The sequence below is a fragment of the Natrix helvetica genome (assembly GCF_964273705.1).
Source record: "Natrix helvetica genome assembly, chromosome: 3".
In the NCBI taxonomy this organism is placed as follows: Eukaryota; Metazoa; Chordata; class Lepidosauria; order Squamata; family Natricidae; genus Natrix; species Natrix helvetica.
Genome location: NC_138549.1, coordinates 72,031,279 through 72,056,616, shown reverse-complemented (window position 1 = coordinate 72,056,616; position 25,338 = coordinate 72,031,279). Strand labels below are relative to the sequence as shown.

Here is a 25,338-nt window from a genome sequence, read left to right as displayed (position 1 = left end):
ATAAAAACTATTTGTGGTAGAAAATAACATTGAAAAAGACAATATATTAGAGAACATTGCTTTCGAAAAAAAATACTATGTCTCAAGAAAAGTGTTTACAAACTTATGTATTAGTGTACAAAATGTATGTATAAGTGTACAAAAATGGACATTTAGAACTTCATTCATTGAAATGATTAATGCCTGTGTCAACTCACATATTAATGTTTGCTACCACAATTCATTAATAAACCAAAGTTTATATTTTAGACAATGCAGAATGGCCTTAAAGTAGTTGTAATTCAAGAGACAATTCTGGGAGCTGTAAAATGCTTCATGGGGTGCATTTAGTTTATAGTTCATGAGCTACTCTTCCACAATATATATATACTCTGAGGACAAAATTGTGTCCTGTGATACTACACCATATAACTGCCAGATATTAAGGCACAGTATTGCAGGATTATTCTATAAGAATAGGCATAATATGACAACATTGTCTATCTAAAGCTTGAATAGCAATTCCAGGAGGATATCAAAATTGACAAAAGTGAGAGGCCAAGGAGAGATACATATTTCTTCTTCTGCTAAAGGACATTTTTTCCCAGCTAGTGTAGGGGTTAGAAAGGAGTTTTTTAGGCAAACACTGCTCGTAGCCTGAGTTTGATCCTGACAGGACTCAAGGTTGTCTCAGCCTTCCATCCTTCTGAGGTAGGTAAAATGAGGACCCAGATTGTTGGGGGCAATTTCCAAGAACATTGTAAACTGCTCAGAGAGTGATGTAATTTGCTTTGGGGTGATATATAAGTTTAAATGTTATTCTTATTTATTTTTTTGCCTATCATAAACCATGCCTGAACCACTGTTCCCTCTAAGGTGCGCGGCTGCGAGCCCGCACAGGTGGCAAGAAAGGTGGCTTTCTGCTGTCACAGGCGCCGGAGGCTGGGGAGGTCCTTTGCAGATGGCTAGAACTGGCCACCCGCAAAGGACCTCCCCGGACTTGTTTTGGTGAGCGCGGGGTGACTGACGCCAGGAAAGCAAGCCCGGGGAGGAGGTCCTTTGTGGGTGGCCAATCCTAGCTGCTTGCGCCCGGCGCTGCAGCTAAAGTAAAGCCCCTGCCACTACCGGAATATCTGCTGCCACCTCCTCCTCCTGTAACAGCACCCAACGCTGTGGCAGAGGTGAAGCCGCCAAAGCAGGGGTAACACGGTGCTCCGAGTGGAGGGGGTGCCAGCGGGAGCTTTGGCGGCTTCACTCCAAATGTAGTGGTGCTGTTGGAGGAGAGGAGGAGGCAGCTATTATTCTGGTGGCGGCAGGGGCTCGTCGGGATCTTCAGCAGCAGCCCTGCCCCCTGTCAAAAGAGCCGAAGATGGATCCACGCAGATGACGTCGCCGCAACATGACTGGAGGAGGAATTCTGGGAGTTGAAGTCCACAAGTCTTAAAGCTGTCAGGTTTGAAGACCCCTGGGTTTTTTTTTCCTAAAGGGTTAGGGGTGCAAAGGGTCTTGCAACTTGACAGCTTTAAGACTTGCACACTTCAATGCCAGAGTTCCTGAGCCAACATGACTGGAGGAGGAATTCTGGGAGTTGAAGTCCACAAGTCTTAAAGCTGTCAGGTTTGAAGACCCCTGGGTTTTTTTTTCCTAAAGGGTTAGGGGTGCAAAGGGTCTTGCAACTTGACAGCTTTAAGACTTGCACACTTCAATGCCAGAGTTCCTGAGCCAACATGACTGGAGGAGGAATTCTGGGAGTTGAAGTCCACAAGTCTTAAAGCTGTCAGGTTTGAAGACCCCTGGGTTTTTTTTTCCTAAAGGGTTAGGGGTGCAAGGGTCTTGTAACTTGACAGCTTTAAGACTTGCATGCTTCAAATGCCAGAGTTCCTGAACAAACATTTTGGTTGCTAAGCAGGAGCATTGTTAAGTGATACTGACATTATATAACACTTTTAATTAAGCGAGTACCTTGAAGAAACATAACTTTGAGTTTCAAACAATACTGATTTCGTTGTTGTCTTAGGTGACATTTGTGAAAAAAATTCAGGTGCTCAGGCATAAAAATGTGCCGCTCAAACACTATACTTTTCTGCTCACACTGAAAAAAAATTAGAGGGAACATTGGCCTGAACCCAGATGTTTAGATACTCAAGTGCCCTTTAAAAGAAACGATAGTGGCAATAGCTTTTTGCCACAAAAAGAATGGTTTGTAACTGCATAATGGTTTTCATAAACTTCAGGTTGCAGGGTATAGTTTTTCTTTTGTTTTTTCCTAAGAGCCCTGGTGGTGCAGTGGCTAGAATGCAGTACTGCAGTTCACTTCTGTTGGTTGACAGTTGCCAAAAGTTTGGCAGTTCAATTTTCATTGTCTCAAAGTTGATTCAGCCTTCAATCCTTCTGAGGTGGATAAAATTAGGAGCCAGATTGTTGGGGGCAATATGCTGAGTCTGTAAACTGCTTTGACAAGGCTGTAAAGCATTGTGAAGTAGTATATAAGTCTAAGTGCTATTGCTATTTTCCTTTGAAATGGAAAACTATTTAGATTATTAGGTACAGATGGCAGATTACAAATTCCATATGAGATATGTTGGCTGAAAAGTTACAGATTTGGCAAGATTAATATTCAATTTTTTTCCTGTTGGTGGTCTGCCACCAGCCTGCAGAGCTGGCAGCAGAGTTGGACAGTGAGGAGATTGGGGAGGAAAATGGATCAGTCCTGAATTCTGGGAAAGGCTCGGACGAGGGCTCTGCATCTGAGGCAGAGAGGGGGCCAGGGCCATCTGGGAGTTATGTGCTGCCTCCGGAGCCTCCAGAGTTGGACAGCAGTGAGGCAGAGGAACAGGCTCCCCTTGTTCCCAGTGCACACATGCGCAGAGCTGCCAGAAGGCAAAAACAGAAGGGACGACTCGGGAGTAAGGCTTGGAGGTGATTGGCACCTCCCATAGGACATAAAGGAGGAGCAAAGGCACATGAGCCTTTGCAGGAAGCAACTTGGTTCATGCTGGTCAGTTTACCTTCTGAAGTTCCATTTTGGCTCTTTGCTCCATGTGGCCTTGCCAAGCTAATTGCCAATTAAGTATTTGGCAGCATTTCAAGGAAGATAAAGGTGGGTGCTTATCAGCCTTATCCTGAAGGACTTTGGCAGCTACTGTAGGTCTCTGTACAACTATTTGGGACTCATTACAGGCTGCAAATGAACATAATTCAAAGCCTTTGAGATAAAAATAGGGTTTTGGGGACTAAGTGTGTGCTTTTCACTGTATCAGGAAGCCTAGGTCAGAAAAGTTGGATTTTTGAAGGCATCATAAAAAACATTGCTAATTTTCTAATCAAGAGACTATGAGTTTTAGTCCTACTTAAGGTAGAAGCATGAGAAGTGGCCTTGGGTCAGCTGTTCTCTCTTAACTGTAGGAAGGAAATAATGGCAAACCACTTTGGATATCTTGCAAAGAAAACTAATCCAGTAATCAAGTCCGACTCGAATGCACAGACATGGACTTAATTTGTAACAATAAGAGGTGATTCTACCATTGCAAAAAACCAATGAACAAGAAAATAAATAAACAGTTATAAAACTTTTGTGTTTGATTATTCTCTTGCTGTCTCTAGACCTTACACCTTATGTTAGTCTACTTATGAAGAATTTATTCTCGCTAAAATTCTACAACTGAAATATAATACAATAATACAATACAATAGCAGAGTTGGAAGGGACCTTGGAGGTCTTCTAGTCCAACCCCCTGCCTAGGCAGGAAATCCTATACCGTTTCAGACAAATAGCTATCCAACATCTTCTTAAAGACTTCCAGTGTTGGGGCATTCACAACTTCTGGAGGCAAGCTGTTCCACTGATTAATTGTTCTAACTGTCAGGAAATTTCTCCTCAGTTCTAAGTTGCTTCTCTCCTTGATTAGTTTCCACCCGTTGCTTCTTGTTCTACCCTCAGGTGCTTTGGAGAATAGTTTGACTCCCTCTTCTTTGTGGTAACCCCTGAGATATTGGAACAATTTTATCATGTCTCCCCTAGTCCTTCTTTCTCTTAAGCTAAACATACCCAGTTCCTGCAACCGTTCTTCATATGTTTTAGTCTCCAGTCCCCTAATCATCTTTGTTGCTCTTCTCTGCACTCTTTCTAGAGTCTCCACATCTTTTTTACATCGTGGCGACCAGAACTGAATGCAGTATTCCAAGTGTGGCCTTACCAAGGCATTATAAAGTGGTATTAACACTTGACGTGATCTTGATTCTATCCCTCTGTTGATGCAGCCTAGGACTGTGTTGGCTGTTTTGGCAGCTGCTGCACACTGCTGGCTCATATTTAAATGGTTGTCCACTAGGACTCCAAGATCCCTTTCACAGTTACTACTACTGAGCAAGGTATCACCTATACTGTACCTGTGCATTCCATTTCTGTTGCCTAAATGTAGAACTTTACTCTTTTCACCATTGAATTTCATTTTATTAGATAGGTCCCAATGTTCAAGTTTGTCAAGATCCTTCTGTATCTTAAGCCTATCTTCTGGAGTGTTGGCTATTCCTGCCAGCTTGGTGTCATCTGCAAATTTGATGAGTTCCCCATTTATTCCCTCATCCAAATCATTGATGAAGATGTTGAAGAATACTGGGCCTAAAACAGAGCTTTGGGGTACTCCACTGTATACTTCCCTCCATGTAGATGCAGTTCCATTGAGAACTACACGTTGAGTGCAGTTGGTCAGCCAGTTACGAATCCATCTGGTGGTGATGCTGTCTAACCCACATTCTTCTATATCTGAGATTGGAGTATGGAATATGAGATTGGAAGCTATATTGAACTTATTAGAAGAAATAAATAAAGCATATTAATACAAACCTCATAATTTATACCTTCAGTCACCATGAAATTGGAAGTCCTGAAGCTCTGAAAAAGAAGCTAAATTCATTACTTATAAGTAGGTGACTTTGTCATTTTAAAAGAATTTCCAATTCTGTGTTGACTATTATATTATTAAAGGACATTATATGTTCTTTAGCATAGGCATTGAGAGACAGATTGCAAAGGCTGTTATGGGATTACTGTGGAAAGACTGAATTATTATTTTTGAACAAATTGTGAATTATTGATTAATATTTTCACAACTTCTACAAATTGCTTTATTCTTCTTTCTCTCCATTCCTGTTTCTTACTGAGTAGAATTTCCTTTTCTATCTTCTTTACATCTCCTGTCAACAAAACTCATTTATATTAATGATGTATCAATCATTAACAATAAGGGAATGGAGTCTCCATTTGGAAATGTTTTTAAAATGTCATTTTTTTCAGGTTTCAAATATTTATCAGCAAAAAAATTGTTGTCAGAATAGAGTTTCCTGAATGGTTGATTTGTAGTATGGGTGTGTTTTAGCCAAAGTCCATTTCCCAATGTAGAAATGGATAACTTTGAATAGGTTTTCATGAATTTAACATCAAGTAGATAGGAAATGCTACTGATGTAGATCAGAACCTATTTGATTCCCATTCTGGACCTTCATAAAATTCTCTCTGTGGGGCATTTTCTGAGTGAAACAGCCAAAGCAACCCAAATTTCTGTATTTTTTATTTAAAAAATAAGTTTGTTTAGAAACACTCAGAAACACAAATATTACAAGACAATTCAAGCACTTTCATTTTTCCTGACTAATTTTTAAAAAAACTCTTTTGTGAGTGCAAAGGTTTTCTGCATTTTCCATTTGTTTTGTCTAGACCTGCATTTGTTCTTTAAAACATTCAAAGTAAACAAATCACACCATATGACTAAAGCCTAAAATATATGTGTGTTCCTAACATAGATGCATTTTTCTTTTCAGTTCCTAAGTTAGTGCATTCTTCTCTTCAGTTCCTAGTCTTATTTATCACTTTACATCTAAGGAAAGGCCTTAACAATGTTAGTTGGCATTTTTCTATGTATTCTGAGAATAAAGAGATGATTAGCAAATGGCTGGTGGCAGATGAACTGTTGATCTTTCTTCCATTTATTTTCAACCCAGTTTAGGATTAGCAGCATGCAGGCTGTGGAATTCTGAAAGTCCACACATCTTAAAGTTGCAAAGATTGAGAAACTTGGCTTTACAATGCTATTCCCCTTCAACATTCTTATTCTCCAGGTTTTGTCCTCTAGGAGTCATCCAGTTTTATCAAGCATTCTACCTACTGCAAACTCTCAATCCAGCCAGATTTACCAACCAGATTTACTTTAGATAGAATAAAGTTGACCTTCTATTGCCAGGAAAGGTGTCTAAATCACTTTAGCCTTTAGTTACTAACCAGAAGCTCCATTATTCAGCTTCTTCCCAGAGTCCTCTCTGATATGATTAGGTCATTCTGTGTATTTTTGAAAATTCTCTCTTTGTACTATTCTCTATCTGTCCACCTCCCCCAGTGAAAATATACAATAAGTCTCTGTGTCATTGACATTCCTTACCAGTAAAACAAAGCATAAATTGTTTTGTTTGTGTGTCTGTACAGAGCCCAACCTGCCTTTGTTTAGAGCTGAAGAAAAGCTTCTTCTTCCTACTTAAAGTAGGTTATCATTCTGTGTTGTTTCAGACATCTGCAATGCTGCTAAATACAAGTATTGTCATACAGTCAATGGGAAAAAAAATGATAGCTAATCTGATTATTGGAAAAAAAAACATCAGCCTTTGGAAAAAAGCCAACTTGCTGAAAAGTGGGGCTTCAACAACCTCTCAAACATTTACAGAAAGAAACAAAATGAGATGGACGACAATTAGAACATTCCTTCTATATGTACAGTATAGCTTGTTCTTGAATCATATCAGATGTTGAAATTATTCATAAGTCGCTGGATGTTGCTTTAATAAATATTACCTCTCAGAACTTCTTGGATTTCTTGTGAGCTTGTTTCACTCCAGCCTGTACAAGGAGCTGATACTATTTATAATTTTGCAATAATTGTTCCATCTAGTTGTTTAATTACATCACATTAAATACAGAGCAATCAGTGTGATCACTCCAAACATAATGACTTAAGAAGTAGAAAGATTTTGATCTATTAAGAGGGAACCACAATTTTAGTATTATGTACACTTACAGAGGAAAATCTCCCCATAAATATTAAAGTTGTGCAATTTTAAACTGAAAATTTCTGCACTAGTTTCAACAAAAATTTTGGAACTTCATCATATTGTAACTGATTTCCCTAGAAAAGGGGAACAATACACCTATTTTATTTTCTAAATTAAACTACATTTTTTCTGAAGACTGCTCCAGATTTGTGCATTAATCAGATTGGACTACTATTAAATTAATTAATTAATTAGATTGGACTAGATTTTGAGAATTCCAGAGCAGTTTTCAAATAAAACTGATGGTCTACCTCATAATACCTGGTCACTAGTGCTAGTCTCCTCCATAAATGGGAAAAGCTCTCCTTTTCATAATGTAGCTGTGGTGCTCCAAGACAGATAGCATGAGATATTGTGCAACAGTCTCCTCTGAGCATATATCTATAACTGAATCTGTATCCATCTCTGTGTTTCAAGTTTAACTGAAAATCATTCCTTCTTCAAAGACTTGGTGGGCTTGGTATTGCTCAATGCTTTTCATTATCGCCATTAAAGTGCCAAACAACTTGTTTTGCTTTCCTAAATTCTCCTTTGAATGCTGATTGCTTTCTTATTTCTTGGCATTGCTATCTGTCAAAAGTAGACTGGCTTTCTTTTCTGCTTTGTGATGTGGGGAAAAGAAATTGGGTATCTTTTCCCATCCTGAGCCATTGATTTTCAACAGAATGAGCTCATGGATTTAATAGACATGGGAGTTAGTTATCCTATTATATAGAATTGTACAGTCACTGTTACACAATCTGTAAATGATGTATAAATCTTTATTCATGTATTTATTATGGGCAAAGTCAACTGAACTATGAATGTGATTCAGTTGTCATTGATCTATGCGGTAACCTTTGTTATCTGTAAAATGCCTCTTGCAAACCTAAATAGCTAGGCATGTAAAGGACTTTATTTTAAAACCAAGGTGTTAAAGCTGAAGAATGTTGTTTATGTTTAAACAACAAGAGCTTTCTAGAAATGAAATAGTGCTTATAGAATTTGAGATTTTATGTAACATTGTTGAGATAACCTGATATCTGTTTTGTGTGTGAATGAGAGAGAGAAAGGGAAAATTCGACTCATTGATTTGTTCCTCATTCTAAATAATAACTAATGATTCTTATTTTATATTTCCTTATATGGAATTTTTAAACTAAGTTTTCACCTTATTCTCAATTCCCACCTGCCTTTCTAATACCAATAGCAGAAGCAGGGTGATCGTGATGAGCGTATCACACTATCCTAATTTATTAGCCCTGCTCTGAAACCAGTTTCATTGTGGAATATTTTGGATTGGAGGCCAATTATGGGCTGAACCCTTCCTACCAAAATAGTGGGTTTCTAAAAACTAATTTCTGCTCACGTTCTATTAGTGAGTCTTTCTGTGTACTGTGTGAAACAGAAGAATCCTATTCTTTATACATCTCTTTCATTCTGCCCTCATTTTGCTTCAATAGCTCTATTTTATGCCTTCTGCACAATGAAGCATGGAGGTACATTCTAGCCAAGTCTTATTCTATAACTAAGTTTCAAAAATGTGCATGCTGTTCATGCATCTCCCAAAGCAAGTATATGAGAAAATACACTGCCCTCAACACAACCTGCTGAATAAAAGATTAATCTGTATCAGCTTGGGTTTAGAGTGATAGATAATACCTCCTCTGAAATTACCTTCTTTTGCTTGTTGTGGAAAATCCTCTGCAACAAAACTGTTACAGACCTCTTAATTTTACCAATAAGACCAATAGTGTGTAGCTATCCATTTCACTGAAGTTCATGAAATTCAGCCTTTCACTATTTTGAACTATCTGAACTGTTTTTCGAATAGACTTTCATGGAACTCTTTACACATTGACTTGGCAGATGAAGGGCTCCTTCAATAGAGAATCATAGATTTTCAGAGCAATATTCTAAGACGTGAACCAGGGTTATACATAACCCTGACCTGTTGCAAATTCCTCTGTGTATAATTCACTCATTATTTTTTTCTTTATCAAGCTTTGCATTAAGCTTACATGTAACTTTCATTGTGATCTATCGAACCCAAGTGAGGCTTGCTAGGAGCATCAGATGCTTAGAGAGAGGGGTGGAATTTGTTAGTGGATATAGTCATACATTTTTCAATAGAGATTCAGAACAGTGAAATGCTCAAGGAAATATACAGATTGTCTTTGTTAATTTACAAAGTTTCCAAATAAATTAATAAAACAATTATTAATTATTATTGCTTGAGTATTACATGCACACTTGATCACTGCAAAATTGGTAATGCATTTATTTTGAGGAAGACAATTGTGATCCATAGATTATGATTGTGTGATTAGGGGTCTTCCAAGAGATATTTGTATAGCTTTTCCTTTTATTCTTTGCTGCAAAGCTGTGCTGGTTCAGTGGTTAGAATGCAGTACTGCAGGCTACTTCTGCTGATTGCTGGCTGCCTGCAATTTGGCAATTTGAATCTCACCGGGTTCAAGGTTGTCTCAGCCTTCCATCCTTCTGAGGTCAGTGAAATGAGGACTCAGATTGTTGGGGGCAATATGCTAACTCTGTAAACCACTTCGGGAGGGCTGTAAAAGCACTGTGAAGTGATATACAAGTCTAAGTGCTATTGCCATTGTCAGTAGACCTTATCCAGAATGGGACGATTCATGGCAGCCGACCTAGGTATGGGTATCAGCTACCAGAAATAGGAATTTCATGGAGCAGGTCACAGGAAAGCCATTCATCAAATAAACAAAGTCCAAAACTGTAGCTATGAAAGAGAAGAACTGCAATAAAGTGAATTACATAACAACACACAGTTAATGAAAGGCTGAGGCGATATAGAAAGGAGCATGTAATACGTATAGCAGTTCTTATCTTTCGTAGTTGTTGTTTTGGTCCTCGTTTCATTCCTATTTCTGGTAGCTAATACCCAAACCTAGTCTAATGGCTTCCTTGTTTTACTCTATACTATGTACATGATTCATTGGATTCAAATTCATTCATCTATTCCTCCCAATATTTTTATTTCTTATAATAACTGTTAGTTTTCATTGTATTTACCCAGACCTATTCTTTCCATGGGTATTAAGAGTTGATAATTATAGTGATTGGAAAGCAATGATTCAGAATAACCATTGCTTTCTTGTTCCAGACTCACTTAGAACTAATTCAATTTCTACCCATGTCAACCATTGGGTTTCAAAATCTGGTGCTACCAATTTGCTTGTGTGTGCCTGCTCGCATGTGCGATGCTTCTGTGCATGTGCAGAAGTCTCCGGTCAGGTGGGTGGAGCCTCCTGCTGCCACTACTGGTTTGGCCAATCCAGGCCAAACTGGGAGCAACCCACCTCTGATGTCAACCTAGTATCACATATCTCAGGAAACAGTTGAGTCATTTTAAGACAGATTTTTAATGTTCCTACAGCACATTTCTTATTGAAGTGAACATTAAGAAGTAGCTGAAGCTTATTTAACCCTTGTGTATCTAATAGAATTCATAATCCACTGGTATTGGTATTGTCTGCTTCACAAGGAAGGACAGGTATTCCCTGAATTATAATAAAATATTATTTGATTTCTTTTTTCGATGGTTGAATAATCTACCGCAGTAGTTCTATTCTATAAAGCCTTGATTTTCGTGCTACTAAATACATTCCAGGACACTTTTTTTGTCAATGAATGTTACAGATGTGACCTCTCATGCTTACTTACCAGTGTAGTTACATGCACAGATGGTGATGTTACATCTGATTGCGGTTATCTTTTTGCAGTAAAGAATCCAAGTTCTCGCTTCTATACAAGGACAAATCACCTTACCATAATATAGAAGGCCTTTTGATAGCAGATTGCCTTTCATGAATTTTAAGTCCTTCTGATTCATCTTTCTGTGAATATCTTATAATGATTCAGATTTCAGGTACTTCTCTATTATGTGGCAAATAAATAATTGACATCTGTTATTTGTCAAATGGACTGGAGCTTATATATATAGTCCATTTGACAAATAACAGATGTCAGTTATTTATTTGCCACATAATAGAGAAGTACCTGAAATCTGAATCATTATAAGATATTCACAGAAAGATGAATCAGAAGGACTTAAAATATATATATTCACAGGATATATAAATTATATCCACTCATTCATATTCTGTGTATACTTGATAGAGTTTGCATTAGAGGGAAATTAAATGCTTGGCAACAGAGCCAGACATATGATAGATAGAAAAATTAAATAGATAGAAAGATAGAAAGTTCGATAGAGATATGCACTCACCTATAAATAGCTTTTATATGAATAAGAACAAACACATTAATTCATTCATTCCTGGGAAATGACAATAAAAAGATATTCAGCTGTTTAATTTGTTATGAGCCCCATATTTTGGAAGAAACATGTTCTGTTCATAATTAAGAAGCAGAATTGAAATTAAGAAGTGGTATGGAATGATATTTTTGAGTTGAGAAGACAAAAAACATCTAACCTTTAGGTTGTGAAACCATATTTTGGGGAAATGCCATATTTAGCTATCTATGCATGGAATAATTGCCTTCTGATTCTTGTAACATAAGCATGTATAAAGGTTATTTCAGAATATTCTATACTACATTTAAAAGAAAAAAATAATAATTCAGTTTATCTCCTACACTTGACTGTATACAGTATGTACACAGTTCTTCAAATAGATCTGCACAAGTATGTAGAATTATTAATAGTGGAAGGTCTGGTAATATAAGAATCACTTTTCATCAAAACAGATGGATCTGGGGAAAGATTCACATCCCTCATACATTAGCATTTTGGCACTCAGTTAATATTTAAGAAAATATATTTCTTTTTTAATTCAAAGAAAGTGTTTAACAAAGAAAAAGATGACTCGGATAAGCAATGTGCAGCATAGAAAATGAATAGATCAGCACCTTACAGAGAAGAGTGTGGTATTTTCAGTATAAGGGAAATCACAAGAAAATTTAATACATGAAAGGTCACAGATAGAAGGACAAATTTAAGGGTAAAGGTTGAGTGGTTTCTGAAATGAAAGCCATCAGACAGTTCCCCCTTGGCTTAGCAGCCAAGAAGGAGCAAAAGAATAAGTTATTAAATTATTACCAGCTGCAATGTAGCAATCCAAATGTGAGTTCACTTTGAGATGGTTAATGGGATAATGTACAAAGGATCACAGCTCTGGAAAAATAGGCAAGACAGCATAAAATGACATCACTGAAAGAAGAGCTGTACTAATGCATCCAGAAAAAGAACAGGGATGGCAAGAGATATGAGTAAATATGGACTGCATATTTGATTTGGGCATTCCTTTAAATGAAATAGGGGCATTATTTGAACAGGGATAATTTTGATCATGTTTCTACAGCCTGGTTTTAGGTTTAGTTAGGCAGAGGTCTTAAGTGCCCTCAAAGAGACAAGGGAATAGGAATTGAAACTCTAATGAGTTCAGTTTTTATTTTGTTTTTCAGTGCCATTGTAACTTTGAATTGTCATTAAACAAATGGTTGTACATAGAGAATTCCATATGTGTGTGTATGTTTGTGTGTGTGTGTATTTTTATATTATTTTTATATTTTTATATTATTTGTTGTTATATTTGTTTTTATATTTTTATATTACTTGTTTTTATATTTGTTTTTATATTTTTTGCATTTTTATATTTATATTACTTTATTTTACTCTCTATATTTTTAATGAATAGCCATTAAACAGATGATTGTAAGTTAAGGATCACATAGAAACAGAGAGAGTGAGTTTTTGTATTTTCAGACTTACAAGATTCGGTTAATGTAGCCTTACAATAAAGTAGCCTTAACTCATCTGGTAGTGCTTTCCTTGTGGTTTACCCATGAAGCCTGACAAATAGACATGTTCTTGCAAAGTCCTTAATATTTCAAAGACTGGAATTGAACAGCAACACTAGTAGATTGCTGGAATCTAGTTGGAAATAAACAAAGCACGTCTTTACCTTCTCTGCAGTACTCTATCACAAACATGGTTCAGAGCCATTTTTCTCGTTTATGATTCAAAGTCATAACCACTCCTCCTCCTCCTGCTCTGCCTCATGTCCGGATGAAGGACAAACATAAACATGCAAAAACATACCATTTAATGGTTATCCTAGATATCATTCTTTGGTAACATCAGAAGTTGCAAGATATAATGAGAATAAATGGAAAATGTAAATGTGCTCCCATTCATCCTCATTATAAAGCAACATTATGCATTCACAGTGCATTAAAAGCAAATGATTCTTGTATGAAAATGTGTGAGGGGTATTGCTGTGACCCTCCTTGCAGGATCAAACTAAAGTTTCAATTACTCCAACACAATCAACAGAGGAATCTCAAAGTGATGATTGTCATCATCCCCAGAAGTATTTGACTAGCTATTCTGTTAGATACTAAGCAATGTTGTATATGGATATTTGGCTTTAATCAGCAAAGCAAATTCATTGGCTGGGTCAAGACTGTTATGTATGATTTGTTTCTTTTGTCAAAACAGAGAAACATGATAGTCAAACATTTTTAATTGTATTTGCATGAGTGATATCACTTCTTTTCTATGACAGCAAAGTATCAATATATTGTTCACTGGTATGTTAAATATTAATTTATAATATAAGATATGAAAGAAGAACCATCAGACTTCAGCTGAATTTGAACATATGATTAAATAGATTTAGTGCAAAATTAATGAGTTCACCTCATGCCTTTCTGTCTTTCCTTTTCACTGTTTACTCTTCCTCAATCAACAAATTGTTATCTGTGTTAATCTAAAAATATATAAAGAAATGCTTAGTCTTCAATTTGGCTCATTTCAGCTTGTGATGCCTTACCTTGGCTTGGGAAAATAATATATCAGCATTAAAATTAATCACAATTCTTATGTAGGGCATTATTGACAAATTGCAGCTAGTTGCAAATAAAAGCAAATGTTTTCAGTCTCCTTTGTAACAAAGTTGAAGGCAAAGAAGAGTAGCTATGTGCACAAAATGTTAAAATATATTTTAGCACTGCCTTTTGATTGTTTAGTTTGGAGAGTTCTGCCCATCATAATGGTAGATAACAGTTTGGAGAAACTGAATAAGTATAATGTTCTAACTTGGACCTCTACAAACAATAAATGTTATCTTTCTCATACATATAGAAGCAAAATGCCTTTCCTTTAATGAAAAAAGAAAAAGCTAATAATGAATTGCTGGTTATTCTAATGTAGTAATTTTCAATCTTTTTTCATAAAAACTTAGGGATTTTCCAGCAACTAGCTTAAGTCTTGTTCATTTGTTAGTTTTGATAACAAACAACTCTCTCACACATATTAACAATAACTAAATTGAAATGACTTTGCTCCCAAATGCCACCTTTCTCCTTGATATGATCAGAAGAAGAATGGCACATTAGTTTAGAGAACCTTTTAGTTTATACGAGCTGTTGATGATCCTCTTTAGCCTTATCACTGTTTCTTTGAAATATATGTTAATAGAGCTAACCGCCTGTAGCTACACATATTTAATAAAGAGACGTAAACTGTATGCTACAGAATATTCATCATGCTTCTTTGAAAGTTGCAGGTGTCCTTATGTTTTTGCTACTTGATATAGCTCCTTAAAGACAGACTATTTCAACACTATCCTTTTCCTTTTTTTTTCAATCCATTTTTCTAAATCTAAACAGTCTAAAAGTAGTTAGACTCTTTTCATTTAGAGACTTCCAAAACAATCAAAGAAGAAAGGTGGGATGGAGAAAAGTTATTTTCTTTGACATGCTTGATGCCACCTGTGTATAATTAAATTGTTCTGCTTTTTAGACCAGTATTTCATGTTGAGAAAAATCTGTCAATCTGCTGTACAACCCCCCCCTTCCTGATTAATAACACTTGTTAAATATAAATTTAAAGGAGAACATATGCATTCAAAACAGGATTACACACACACACACACACACCTGGACAAAGTAATTTAAGGTGCTTAACCTGCTCAATCTAAACATTGAATCATCTTATGTATTAAAAATTTTATATACTTAGTGGTTTTACCACCATACCTTTTATAATTTTAAAATATTTTAAAACAAGTATGCAAACAAAGGTTTGGGGGTTAGGGTTAAGTATAACACATACTTAAAGCCTTCCAGGCTTTATTTTGATTATTAGTATTGATAATCCTAATATTACTAATCCTATAATAGGATTAATACCACATTTCAAAAAAGTTGAGTTTTAAAAATATACAGAAAAGAAATTAGACCCGGTTTTTTTCAGTCAATGATTTTCTTTTAAAAAATTAAAATCTAACTGCGGTATATTTTAGTCTTCAGTCTCTCCTGGCATGGTAGAAAAATTGTTGCACACATCTTTAAGAATAGTAATTGATGGTCAGTAACCGATAAATGACATACAAAGGTAGTCAAAGAACCATGTTTCCAGTTTGAATCCCGTTTAATATTATATCCAGAAGTTTGACCCTCTCTTCCTTTCATTTCTTTCCTTGAAGCTACTTTATTTATCTGTAAATCAACAATATAATTTTAAGCAGAATGTTGTCGTGGTGTTTCTGATACCTATCTTTTTCATCTATGTACAAGTGACTGAATAAATATCCATTTATTTTTCTTTCTCAGGAATCTCCCATGACATACTAACCATCCATTTTCCATATTACTAGTTCCACAAAAATTGAGAAGGGTGGTTTCTTCTACCAGGTTTATAAAATTTGACTTCCCAAGGGTTCGCTGATTTCTAGAAGATTGACCACTACCAGAAATACTCTTTTATTGATGAAATATTGCACTAAAAAAAGTTTACATGATAAAATATAATGCCATGTTTATTGGTTACAATGACCACTACTTCTTCAAGTTCCAGGTGTTTTGGGAGAGAAATTTAGCCTTTTCTATATAATACAGCAAATGGTTTTCCATTCCTTTTCTCACTAGGTGACAGAAACCCGGACTGGTCCTCTTGGCTGCAGTAACTATGACAACCTAGATTCTGTCAGTTCTGTTTTGGTACAGAGTCCAGAAAATAAAATTCAATTGCAAGGTACGTGGGTGGAATTTTGTTAACTTTTAACAGGAAGATGTTTACAGGACTATTGTTAAACTTACAGTATGCCTGAAGAGTGCATGTGAAGAATCATTTCAAATGTTCTATTTCTCTAAGGTATCAGCAGGTATGTGGAAATCAAGATTCTGTTCAATTATGGGGGAAAATAAGGTTCAAAAAATGTGTTGTACCCATGTTCTTTAATATATAGTTTGCATACTATCTGATAGTATTCCAATTCATATATAGAATTATTCTAAACATTCAGGGTGTTGGATATGAGCAGCATGGTGGCCTAGTGGTAAAGACACTCACCTCCACTTGGAAGGTTGAGAGTTCAATCCTAAGTAGCAGCAGATGTTTCTTTCACCTTGGGCATAAAGGAAAAAAATATCTGCTGCAAACTCTATGTGTGGTCTAACCCTAATCCTAACCTGTCCTGGGCATCTCCATTCAAATAGGGTGACTCTAGCTCAAATTAAGGGATTAGAGGATCATAATAGAGTTCCAACACATTGAGCTAGACTGTTTCTTTGTTATATATGACTCTATCAAATTGTTAAAAATTCTTGAAAAGCAAGGTATTGTTCAGTCTGGCTAAAAATCCTAATTAAGCAGCACAAAGAAAAATACCACTAGCCATTGAATGTTTTTCATATCTATATTCAAGGACTATGCTAATGTTGCTTATTTGGCAATATGTAGTCTTGCAATGGAAGTCACTGCTAGAAATTTCATCAAGCTAATACAGAATATAATTAGTAGGAGAAAAAAATCCTCCAGCACATTACAATAAAAATTGGGCTGGGGAATCATTGTTTGTCTCTTACTTTTAATACATTTTGCTTGTCTGGTGCTTAGGGAACCAATGATGATATTAAAAATCCAGAGACTTTGTGTTAATCTTATTAACATTCTTTGAGTTTCCTTCAGGGGTTTTATAGAAATTTGGCAGTAGAATTGTCTCCAACTTCAAGGCAAATACAGAAAAGTGTTTCAAGGGAAATTAAAGGTTTCCAATAAGAGTAGAGAAAAACAATATTCCTTAGATTGTCAGTGAATTCCACCTAAATATATATTTGAGAAGAGAAAATGGGGAGCACTAGAATTCTGAGAAATGAGAATAGCATTAACAATGAATCTTAGAAAAAGGTTAATTCATACAATGGTATATATCAGGGATGTCAGACTGGTGGCCTGTGTGCCAGGTGCATCATGCATAGGCTATGCCCACCCCAACTCCGTGAAGGGGAAAAACATCACGATACATCATATGATGGCATCGTAATGGAGCAAGTTTGACACCAGTGTTATACATCAGCATAATTAAGAAAATCCATGAAGGTTATTCATGGTCAGAATAGAGAGGTTTTGTTGTTTTTGTCGTTGTTTTTTTTTGGGGAAAAAACTTTCTTTAGTGTGTACAAAAGATATCAGGGAGGCCACTTCCAATCACTTCCTACCATGTGAGGTCTGCTTAGTATCTTTCTGTAAAACATGGAATAATACTCTGCTTTCTCCAGAAATATACATAGGCCTCTAATAGAGATTGTAGGCTGCTAGTTGAACTTTTAGTGGGTTCTGAACATGGTTTATCTGAAATTTATTTTCCAACTCTTGGAATAGACAGTGGGAAATATTTTTTGTTGGAACTGATGGATGAAACACAAAATTTCCCCTTTTCTTCTCATGTAATAGGACAGCCAATCTTAAATATACCACTGTATGCCTGATATTTTACTACATTACACTTCAATAGATGATCCTGTCATTTTCTTTGGGGCTCATATCTCCATTGTGATTATTGAAATTATTTGCTGTTCAGATGCTGTCCTCACTATACTCGACATAATATTTATCAGTAAAATGCTTAGAAAATATTATAGCAATCGTAGTCTTGTTTGTTACATATCATTGTACTGTAATTCTAATGCCAAAATGGTCACATATACAACATTTTAAAATTCACATCATAGTTATCATTGTTTTGACAAACAAAAATATTAACATATGGCAAAGTTTATTTTCATATGTTTCCAGCAATACCTTTAAATAGACATTTTATTGTACTATATAATATTGCATATTTATTATATATCTTTCAGCAAGCTATCTTTCTTCAAAATTCATGCATTAATTTGTTTGGTCTTTGGTCAAACAAACATTTGCAAAATATGTCAATAAAAACAAGAACACAATAAGCATGTAAACATAACAAATGGTTGCTTTTTCATGTCTCTCTCAATCCACTGAAAGTAAGTAGACAGGCTTGTTCCAGTCTAAAAAAAAGTTTAAAACACGTCACAATAACCAATTCTTGTGTAATTTACATTGAATTCGGTCAAATAGTGTCCAAACACTTCTTCTTGTTTGGCCTGGAAACTGAGAGGTATATATGAGAAAAACCATATACAATTATTTCTACCCACTCAGATAGATTGCATTATTTTAATTAGAAATAATGGTTTTGAAAAAGGTAAAAGAGTTAAAAGAATTAGAATATGATGTTTGGGGGCCAAAATATATTGCTGTATTAGCTCTCCAAAGACCAACAAGGCTATATTCAGACAACAAATAATGAATATTGTGTTCAGAACCCATTAAGTGTGACAAGATTCTTAAACACCTGTTTTTCAAATCAGCAACATGCTTCTAGCTTTTGTTGTCCTGGCAGTCATGTCTGATGACTCTTTGGATGGGTCAGTCTTCAATAAAGTGTAATACCCATGTCCAAGTGGATTTATTCATTGACCAACTTATCATTCAACAATTGAGCTTCCTTTGCCTGATTTCCATGTAATGATTGCACAGAGTAGGCAGGGATGGAAACTGTGTGAATAACCTTAACATTCAGAGAAATGTAAGAATAGGACAGAAATCCTAAGGCCACATTTGCCAGACTTTCCTTTTCAATTGAAATATGTAGAGAAGACAAAATATGTGGTGCAATGCATAAGAATATATACAACAATGTGTTTTTTTTTCATATGATAACCCTGAATTTAGAATAATGTCACAATGTAATATTATGCCGAGGCCCGAGGGATATTCTTGCTATTTTTTGAACTTGTCTGGCATGAGCTACATTTCTTAATCACTATGAATTTATTAGATTTTTTTGTATCCGTCCTTTATTACTTGGTAAATAACTCAAGGTAGTAAGATACCTAATGCTCCTTCCTCATCCAATTTTCCACACAACAAACTAATGAAGTAGGTGGACTGAAGGAGAGTGACTGGGCTCAATGTCATCCAGTTGGCTTTTGTGTATATGCATGTTGCCTTGAGTTATTCATAAAAAATAATAAAGGTGTGATATAAATAATTAAATCCCTGGCATAGGCTTACCTGGCAATTAGTTTGATGCCTTCTCACAATGTTCCAAAATGTTTATTAACTGCATTGATCAATTTTGCTGCAAGCACCTACATGGAAAAGCCCAAGGAAGGGTAAGACATTTCTCTCAGCCAAAGCAATATCAAAAATCTATTTCCTTTTTTAGCAGTCTTCATGAAAGAGAAGTTCTCTAGTGAATTTTTCATAAAATTGGATAGATAAGTGAAACATATATGGCTACAACAACACTTCACAAAAAATGATTTGATCATTATTTTCCTCAGTTTAGTCTTGGGATTAAAGATACTCCTTCACACAGGTACCAAATCATTTTTGTGGGAAGAGATTCCTTGGGTCTACTCCATGCTACTGAGAAGTAGAATCCCTGATGTATATGTTTTGATATTTATTAATTACTATTGTTTTATAAACTCCCCAGCTTAATAATATTATTCTGAGGAAACATCTTCCGTGCTGTGGATCAGAAATGATTTTCAACCAATTTGATCAAAAAATACAGTTGAAGTAACAAGAGGAATATGAATAAAAAAGCATCATTCCTGAACAAAATGATCATGCAGATTTTTTTCAAAAAAGTAATTTTATCAATAATACAAACATTGGTGGAATTCACACTTCAAGTACAATAATTTGAAGTGATCCTTGCTTTTTTGTCAGTAATCTGTAACATAAAGCTACTCAAGGAAGTTTTGTCTTGGTATATAGATTTAATGTTGTTTAAAAGAATCCCTGTAGGTTTAGTGTGTTTAAAGTGGAGAATAAAAACATTGTGATATTTTTCCTCCTAGTAGAGCCATTTTTCAACAGATTCACTAAAAACCAGTTGCCTGGTTCCCCTTGGCATGTGAAAAATCACCCTCTAGCAATCAATTGTAAAAAATGCTTCTTTTTCCCAGGAGGCTTTGACTTTGTCACAAGTCATAAACAATGATATATGTTAGTTGTTTGATTGCCTTTAAATCTGTGACCTAACATCTCCTATGGACATATTGATTGTAGACAGAATTAAATCTAAAGGATTGGTTAAGCTCTGAGGAAACTATCTCACTTATTAAGATAAATTGTTTCTTGTTCTCCTTCTCTTCCTCCTCCATTAAGGTCTTCAGCTTATCCTGCCCGAATATTTGCAAGAGAGGTTTGTGCAGGCAGCTCTGAGCTACATTGCATGCAATTCAGAGGGAGAATTTATCTGCAAGGACAACGATTGTTGGTGTCAGTGTGGGTCCAAATTCCCAGAATGCAACTGTCCATATATGGATATTCAAGCTATGGAAGAGAGCCTGCTACGCATCAGTGAGACATGGAATACTTACAATAGTGATTTCGAAGATTCAGGTGTGATGTTTTCACATAGTATACATTTTCATCATTGTCCTGTGATTCTATAATTACATCATCATTACTCTGTGACCAGAAATAATGTATGGAATGGTGGATTCTGTGCATTGCATTCATTAGCAGCTATGAATTAAGGATGCAGCAAATCTCAGTTGAGCATGTGTGTAAGAACTATTTTGTTTGGTTCCATTTTTGAGGACATTCTTGGCTGGCCAAATCTGCCTTGATTTAATATGTGGGTTGTCATACTATTGTGTTAGGCATGTCCATAGATTCTACACTATAACTTGGAGAATGGTACCCTGCAAAGTCCATTAGCATCACTCATTCTGTCATAAAAATGTTTATAAGAGGTGGAAATAAGTAAATAATTTTGAAAGTAGTAGGGAGAATGAGACTAAGCATCTAAGGCTCAGGGGAATAGTGCAAGAATTACACAAAGACTTTCTAGGATAGACTGAGGAGAGCATGTGAGCCCCCCCCCCTTTAAAGTCTATAGAAGCATTACACTACTCCTTAAATTTAGGAGATTCAACCTCAATGCATTGCAACACAAACTCAAACAAACTTCCACAAGTGTCTACTTTTCAGAGCAAGAATCATGGAAAAAAATCAACAACAACCCCAACTGTGTGAATTGAATGGACTTTCTGTTACCTTGAGCAAAATTGCATTCTTGAGTAAAAGCAATGCTGGTAAATTGAGGAATGATCAGTGAAAGAAGCAATGACTGTGCAGCAGAAATAGGGATAGTTAGCAGAAAGTTTTGAGAAGTTCTCTATAAAAACTCTATGCATTAGGGAATGTGTATGTGTTTGTGTGTTTGTGTTCCTATTCCTAATTGGTTTAAAAATAATCTACTGAACAAGCAGATTACTGATTAATATGTCCATAATTCCTGCACAATCGAGATGGCTTTTGCAACATATGGTCAGTTCGAAGTTTGCAGGAAACTCCAACCCACATCATTTCCAATTTAGCATGAAATGGCCTTTACCCCATATTCACTTTTTACCAGGATGCCACAGTTATGTTGATGACCGTTTTACCTATAAAAAGAAAAGTGACTCCACTATTAGAATCCTATCAAGATGAAGTAAAGACAGATCTGTACACCTTGCAGAAATGCAGTCTGATGGCAGAAGAGATCCAGATGAGGATTTGACTGCCTTCAGTCATCACTTATGACTGACTCGCCCATACCAGTTATCTCCTGAAGGAAGTTTCTACCTGCCATTGCCATTTTGCCCTTTTCAGCCTAGTATCTTGAGGGGAGCAAACCTTTAAATATCATGAAAGCTTAATTGCATTTGGCTATTGTGACCTTTATGGTTATGAGATATATTTTGAAATCAAGCTTTTCATAGCCTGTTTTGCACTCTCATCAAGGATTCAAAGGGAAGTTGGCAGAAGAAGAGAGATTTTGCTAGATCAATTTCACTGAGGAGATCTGTGCTTTGTGATTTGTTATTGTATATTAGGGTTTCTAAAGAAATGTGTAAGAAAATTCTCAAATATTTTGAACAGGAAGATTAAGTGTTCTCAGGTAACATCTCTTGCATAAATGAGAGGAATTTAAATCAGTCTTTCTCACGCACATACCAACCAGATGAAATAAATTACAATTCCATCATCCCCAACCAATAAGCCAATGACCAACTTATTTGGAAATGATGAGAATTATAACTGGATTTATCTAGAGGGTTCCAAATTTGGTAAGTCTGCTTTTGGGAGATTATATTTTGAAATTAAATTATGCAAAATTCTACATTCTCCATTGGGCTGATGAGAGAATCTAGGAATGGGTTGACTTCTTCTGCTAGCTGATTGGACTGAGTCTGTCAGAGCTATGAAGACACACTTCTGTTGCCAACATTCCCCAGCTTTTGACTCAGTCCATCAGCTGGGACAGACGTGTCAAAATTTGCTCTTTTTTGGAGAGAACTTTCTATTCCTGGATTCTTCAACAGACAATAGAACATGCAAGGGTTTTGAACACTCTTGACAGGGCCCCGGTCTGTCCAGTGGAGCCACCAAATTACTACCAGCGTGATGGTTCCAAATTTGATAAGTCTGATCTACATATATATTTTGGAGATATATATTCTGAAATTAAATGATGTGAAACTCTATATTCTCTTTTTTTCCTAGATGTGATATGTCACATCACATTTCTAATAAATGAAATAAAAATACAGTTTAAAATTGGTTGGTAAAGATCAGGGCCATTGTGGAAAAAACTATGTATGATGCTGGAACTCTATTGATTTTCCATATGATTTACTTTGCTTTATTTTTCTATCGGGTTCTAGAGAAGACTGAATGGATGGATGGATGGATGGAGGGAGGGAGGAACTTGTAAGGAAAGTTTAAGTCATGGTTATGATTTCAGCAATAACATAAAAGGTCATCACTTGGAAGGAGAAATTTCCAAAAACATATATTCCATTCATATGAGTATTGCTGCATCACAAGATCTTCGCCACATGTGCTGCCAGACTGCTTGAATTGCATAGTTTTGCTGGAATTGGTGCTGATTATTATTATTGAAAGTGGTTTGTGAGGGTGGCAGATAATAAGCATGGACCACAGGTTCATTTATGCATAAGATTGAAAACATATAACAAACCCTTGTTTTTTAAAATTGTGCTCTAGTGAAGAAAGATAAAATTTCCCCTCCTCCCTTCCTCCTCCTCCCACACATGTCACACATGGGCAGAGCAAAATCATAGATGAATATGTTAAAAGAAAAACACTCTCAATTTTTCTCCCCCCCCCCCATGTCATCTAATCCATTGCCGGGGGGGGGGATAGTGACTGCCCTTCCCGGAGGTTTGAACTGCTTGCTTGCTGAAGGTTTTTGAAGTTAAACTAAAAGGGAGAAAATACAGCTAAGATTTGTAATAGTAGCTACAGGTAGAAACAAATTTCAAATGCATATGAAATGTGATGCATTTGAACTTCTAAAGGGAGGAGAGGAAAAACCCGAAGAGTGTGTACATTGGAAACACAAACTATTTTTTCAAACATTGATCACTCATAACAATATGCATAACAAAAATGGAAATCAACAACCCACTCTGAAAAAGCCAGATAATAAATTTCAAATTAGTTTGGCCTTCTTTCTCCCATTCTCACCAGGAACTCATTTTCTAGTATAATTAAATCCCTGTCTTCCCTATTCCTTTGAAAAATGCAAATTATTCTTTCCCACTTCAGTGAACTGAAATTGGAGCTCTTTTAGAATGTTTGCATAGATCCATCTGCTTGCTTCTTATTGTTATCTTCTGCATACAGCCATATCTTGTAGCCTTCAGATTTAGTAACTTCCCTTGCAAAATTAACAGCTGTTTGATCAAAAATCCACACTGATGCTGCTCACCCTAAATTGGCATGCCTCATTAGCATCTCAAGGATTCTGGATGAAATAAAGCTCTTAATTTTCTGGAAAGAAACTAATAATAAAAAAGAACAATAGAGTGTGGGGTGGGAGTAAGCCGTTTCATCCAAATGCTACTTGATAAAAACATTCTCAGGTATTTGAAAACTGTCACGTTTAATATCCTTTCTCCTACATCTAAGTTTTATACATTTGAATAGACACATTAGGGTTGTTTTTTTTAGTGCCACTACTTAGGTAGACAAATAGCAGCACCTATGTAAGACAGAAATGTCAGCAAATTTGAGGAAGCCATGAGCTTTTCAAAATATTTTTTAAAGCTATCCTTGGAGATCCCTCTGCAAAATAAAATACAAATAGTTTCATTAAAATGAAGCATCACAGTGGGAGTGGAATAAAGGCAATGGAAGTTAGCAAGGGGTAATAGCATCAAGTGATTGGAATTCTCAATAAGAAACCTCCACTTTAACATTGTTACAATACTCACATTTTAAATGCATTTTTTTTCATTTCTGAAGAGAAATTGCTGCACAACTGAGATAGCATTAACTCTAGATTGCTATAGATTGTAGATTGCAATCTATTAATTGTAGATTGCTATCATGGGCTATAGACAGTGGCCAAGGCTCTGAACTGGTCCTATAACTCCTTAATACTAAATTGCTCTACTAGTATCAAATAATATTCTTTCAGTGAGAGATCCTAAGGCAGTGATGGCGAACCAGGTGGCACGTGGAGCCATTTGTCAGCTGGCCAGCGCACATGCGCGCGCTGGCCAGCTGAGTTCACCCTTTTTTAAAGCCATTTTTCACCCTCCCCAGGCTCCAGAGGCTTTATAGGAGCCTGGGGTGGGCGAAAACAGCCTCCCCCGTGCCCCCCAGATGCCCTCCGAAGGTGTCAGGGAAGCGTCCGGACGGTCCCTGAAGCCTTTGGAGTGCTTAAAATGACCCTCCAAGCAAATCGGAAGTGACTTCCAGTTTGCTCGGAGGGTCGTTTTGAGCGCTCCGAAGGCATCAGGGAAGCCTCCGGACGATCCCTGAAGCCTTTGGAGCGCTGAAAGCCACTTCCGGTTTGCTTGGAGGATCGTTTTGAGTGCTCCAAAGGCCAGTTTGCTCGGAGAGTCATTTTGAGCACTCTGAAGGCT

At 36.3% G+C, this 25,338-nt stretch overlaps 1 protein-coding gene across 1 annotated transcript in view; it reads left to right on the top strand.

Moving 5' to 3' along the window:
• Positions 1-25,338, top strand: part of BRINP3 (BMP/retinoic acid inducible neural specific 3) — a 332,877-nt gene that overhangs the window by 232,620 nt on the left and 74,919 nt on the right. Inside the window, exons 5-6 of the mRNA XM_081949571.1 lie at positions 15,991-16,096; positions 20,555-20,791. Coding sequence (XP_081805697.1) covers positions 15,991-16,096; positions 20,555-20,791 — 343 coding nt within the window. The remainder of the gene's footprint in view (positions 1-15,990; positions 16,097-20,554; positions 20,792-25,338) is intronic.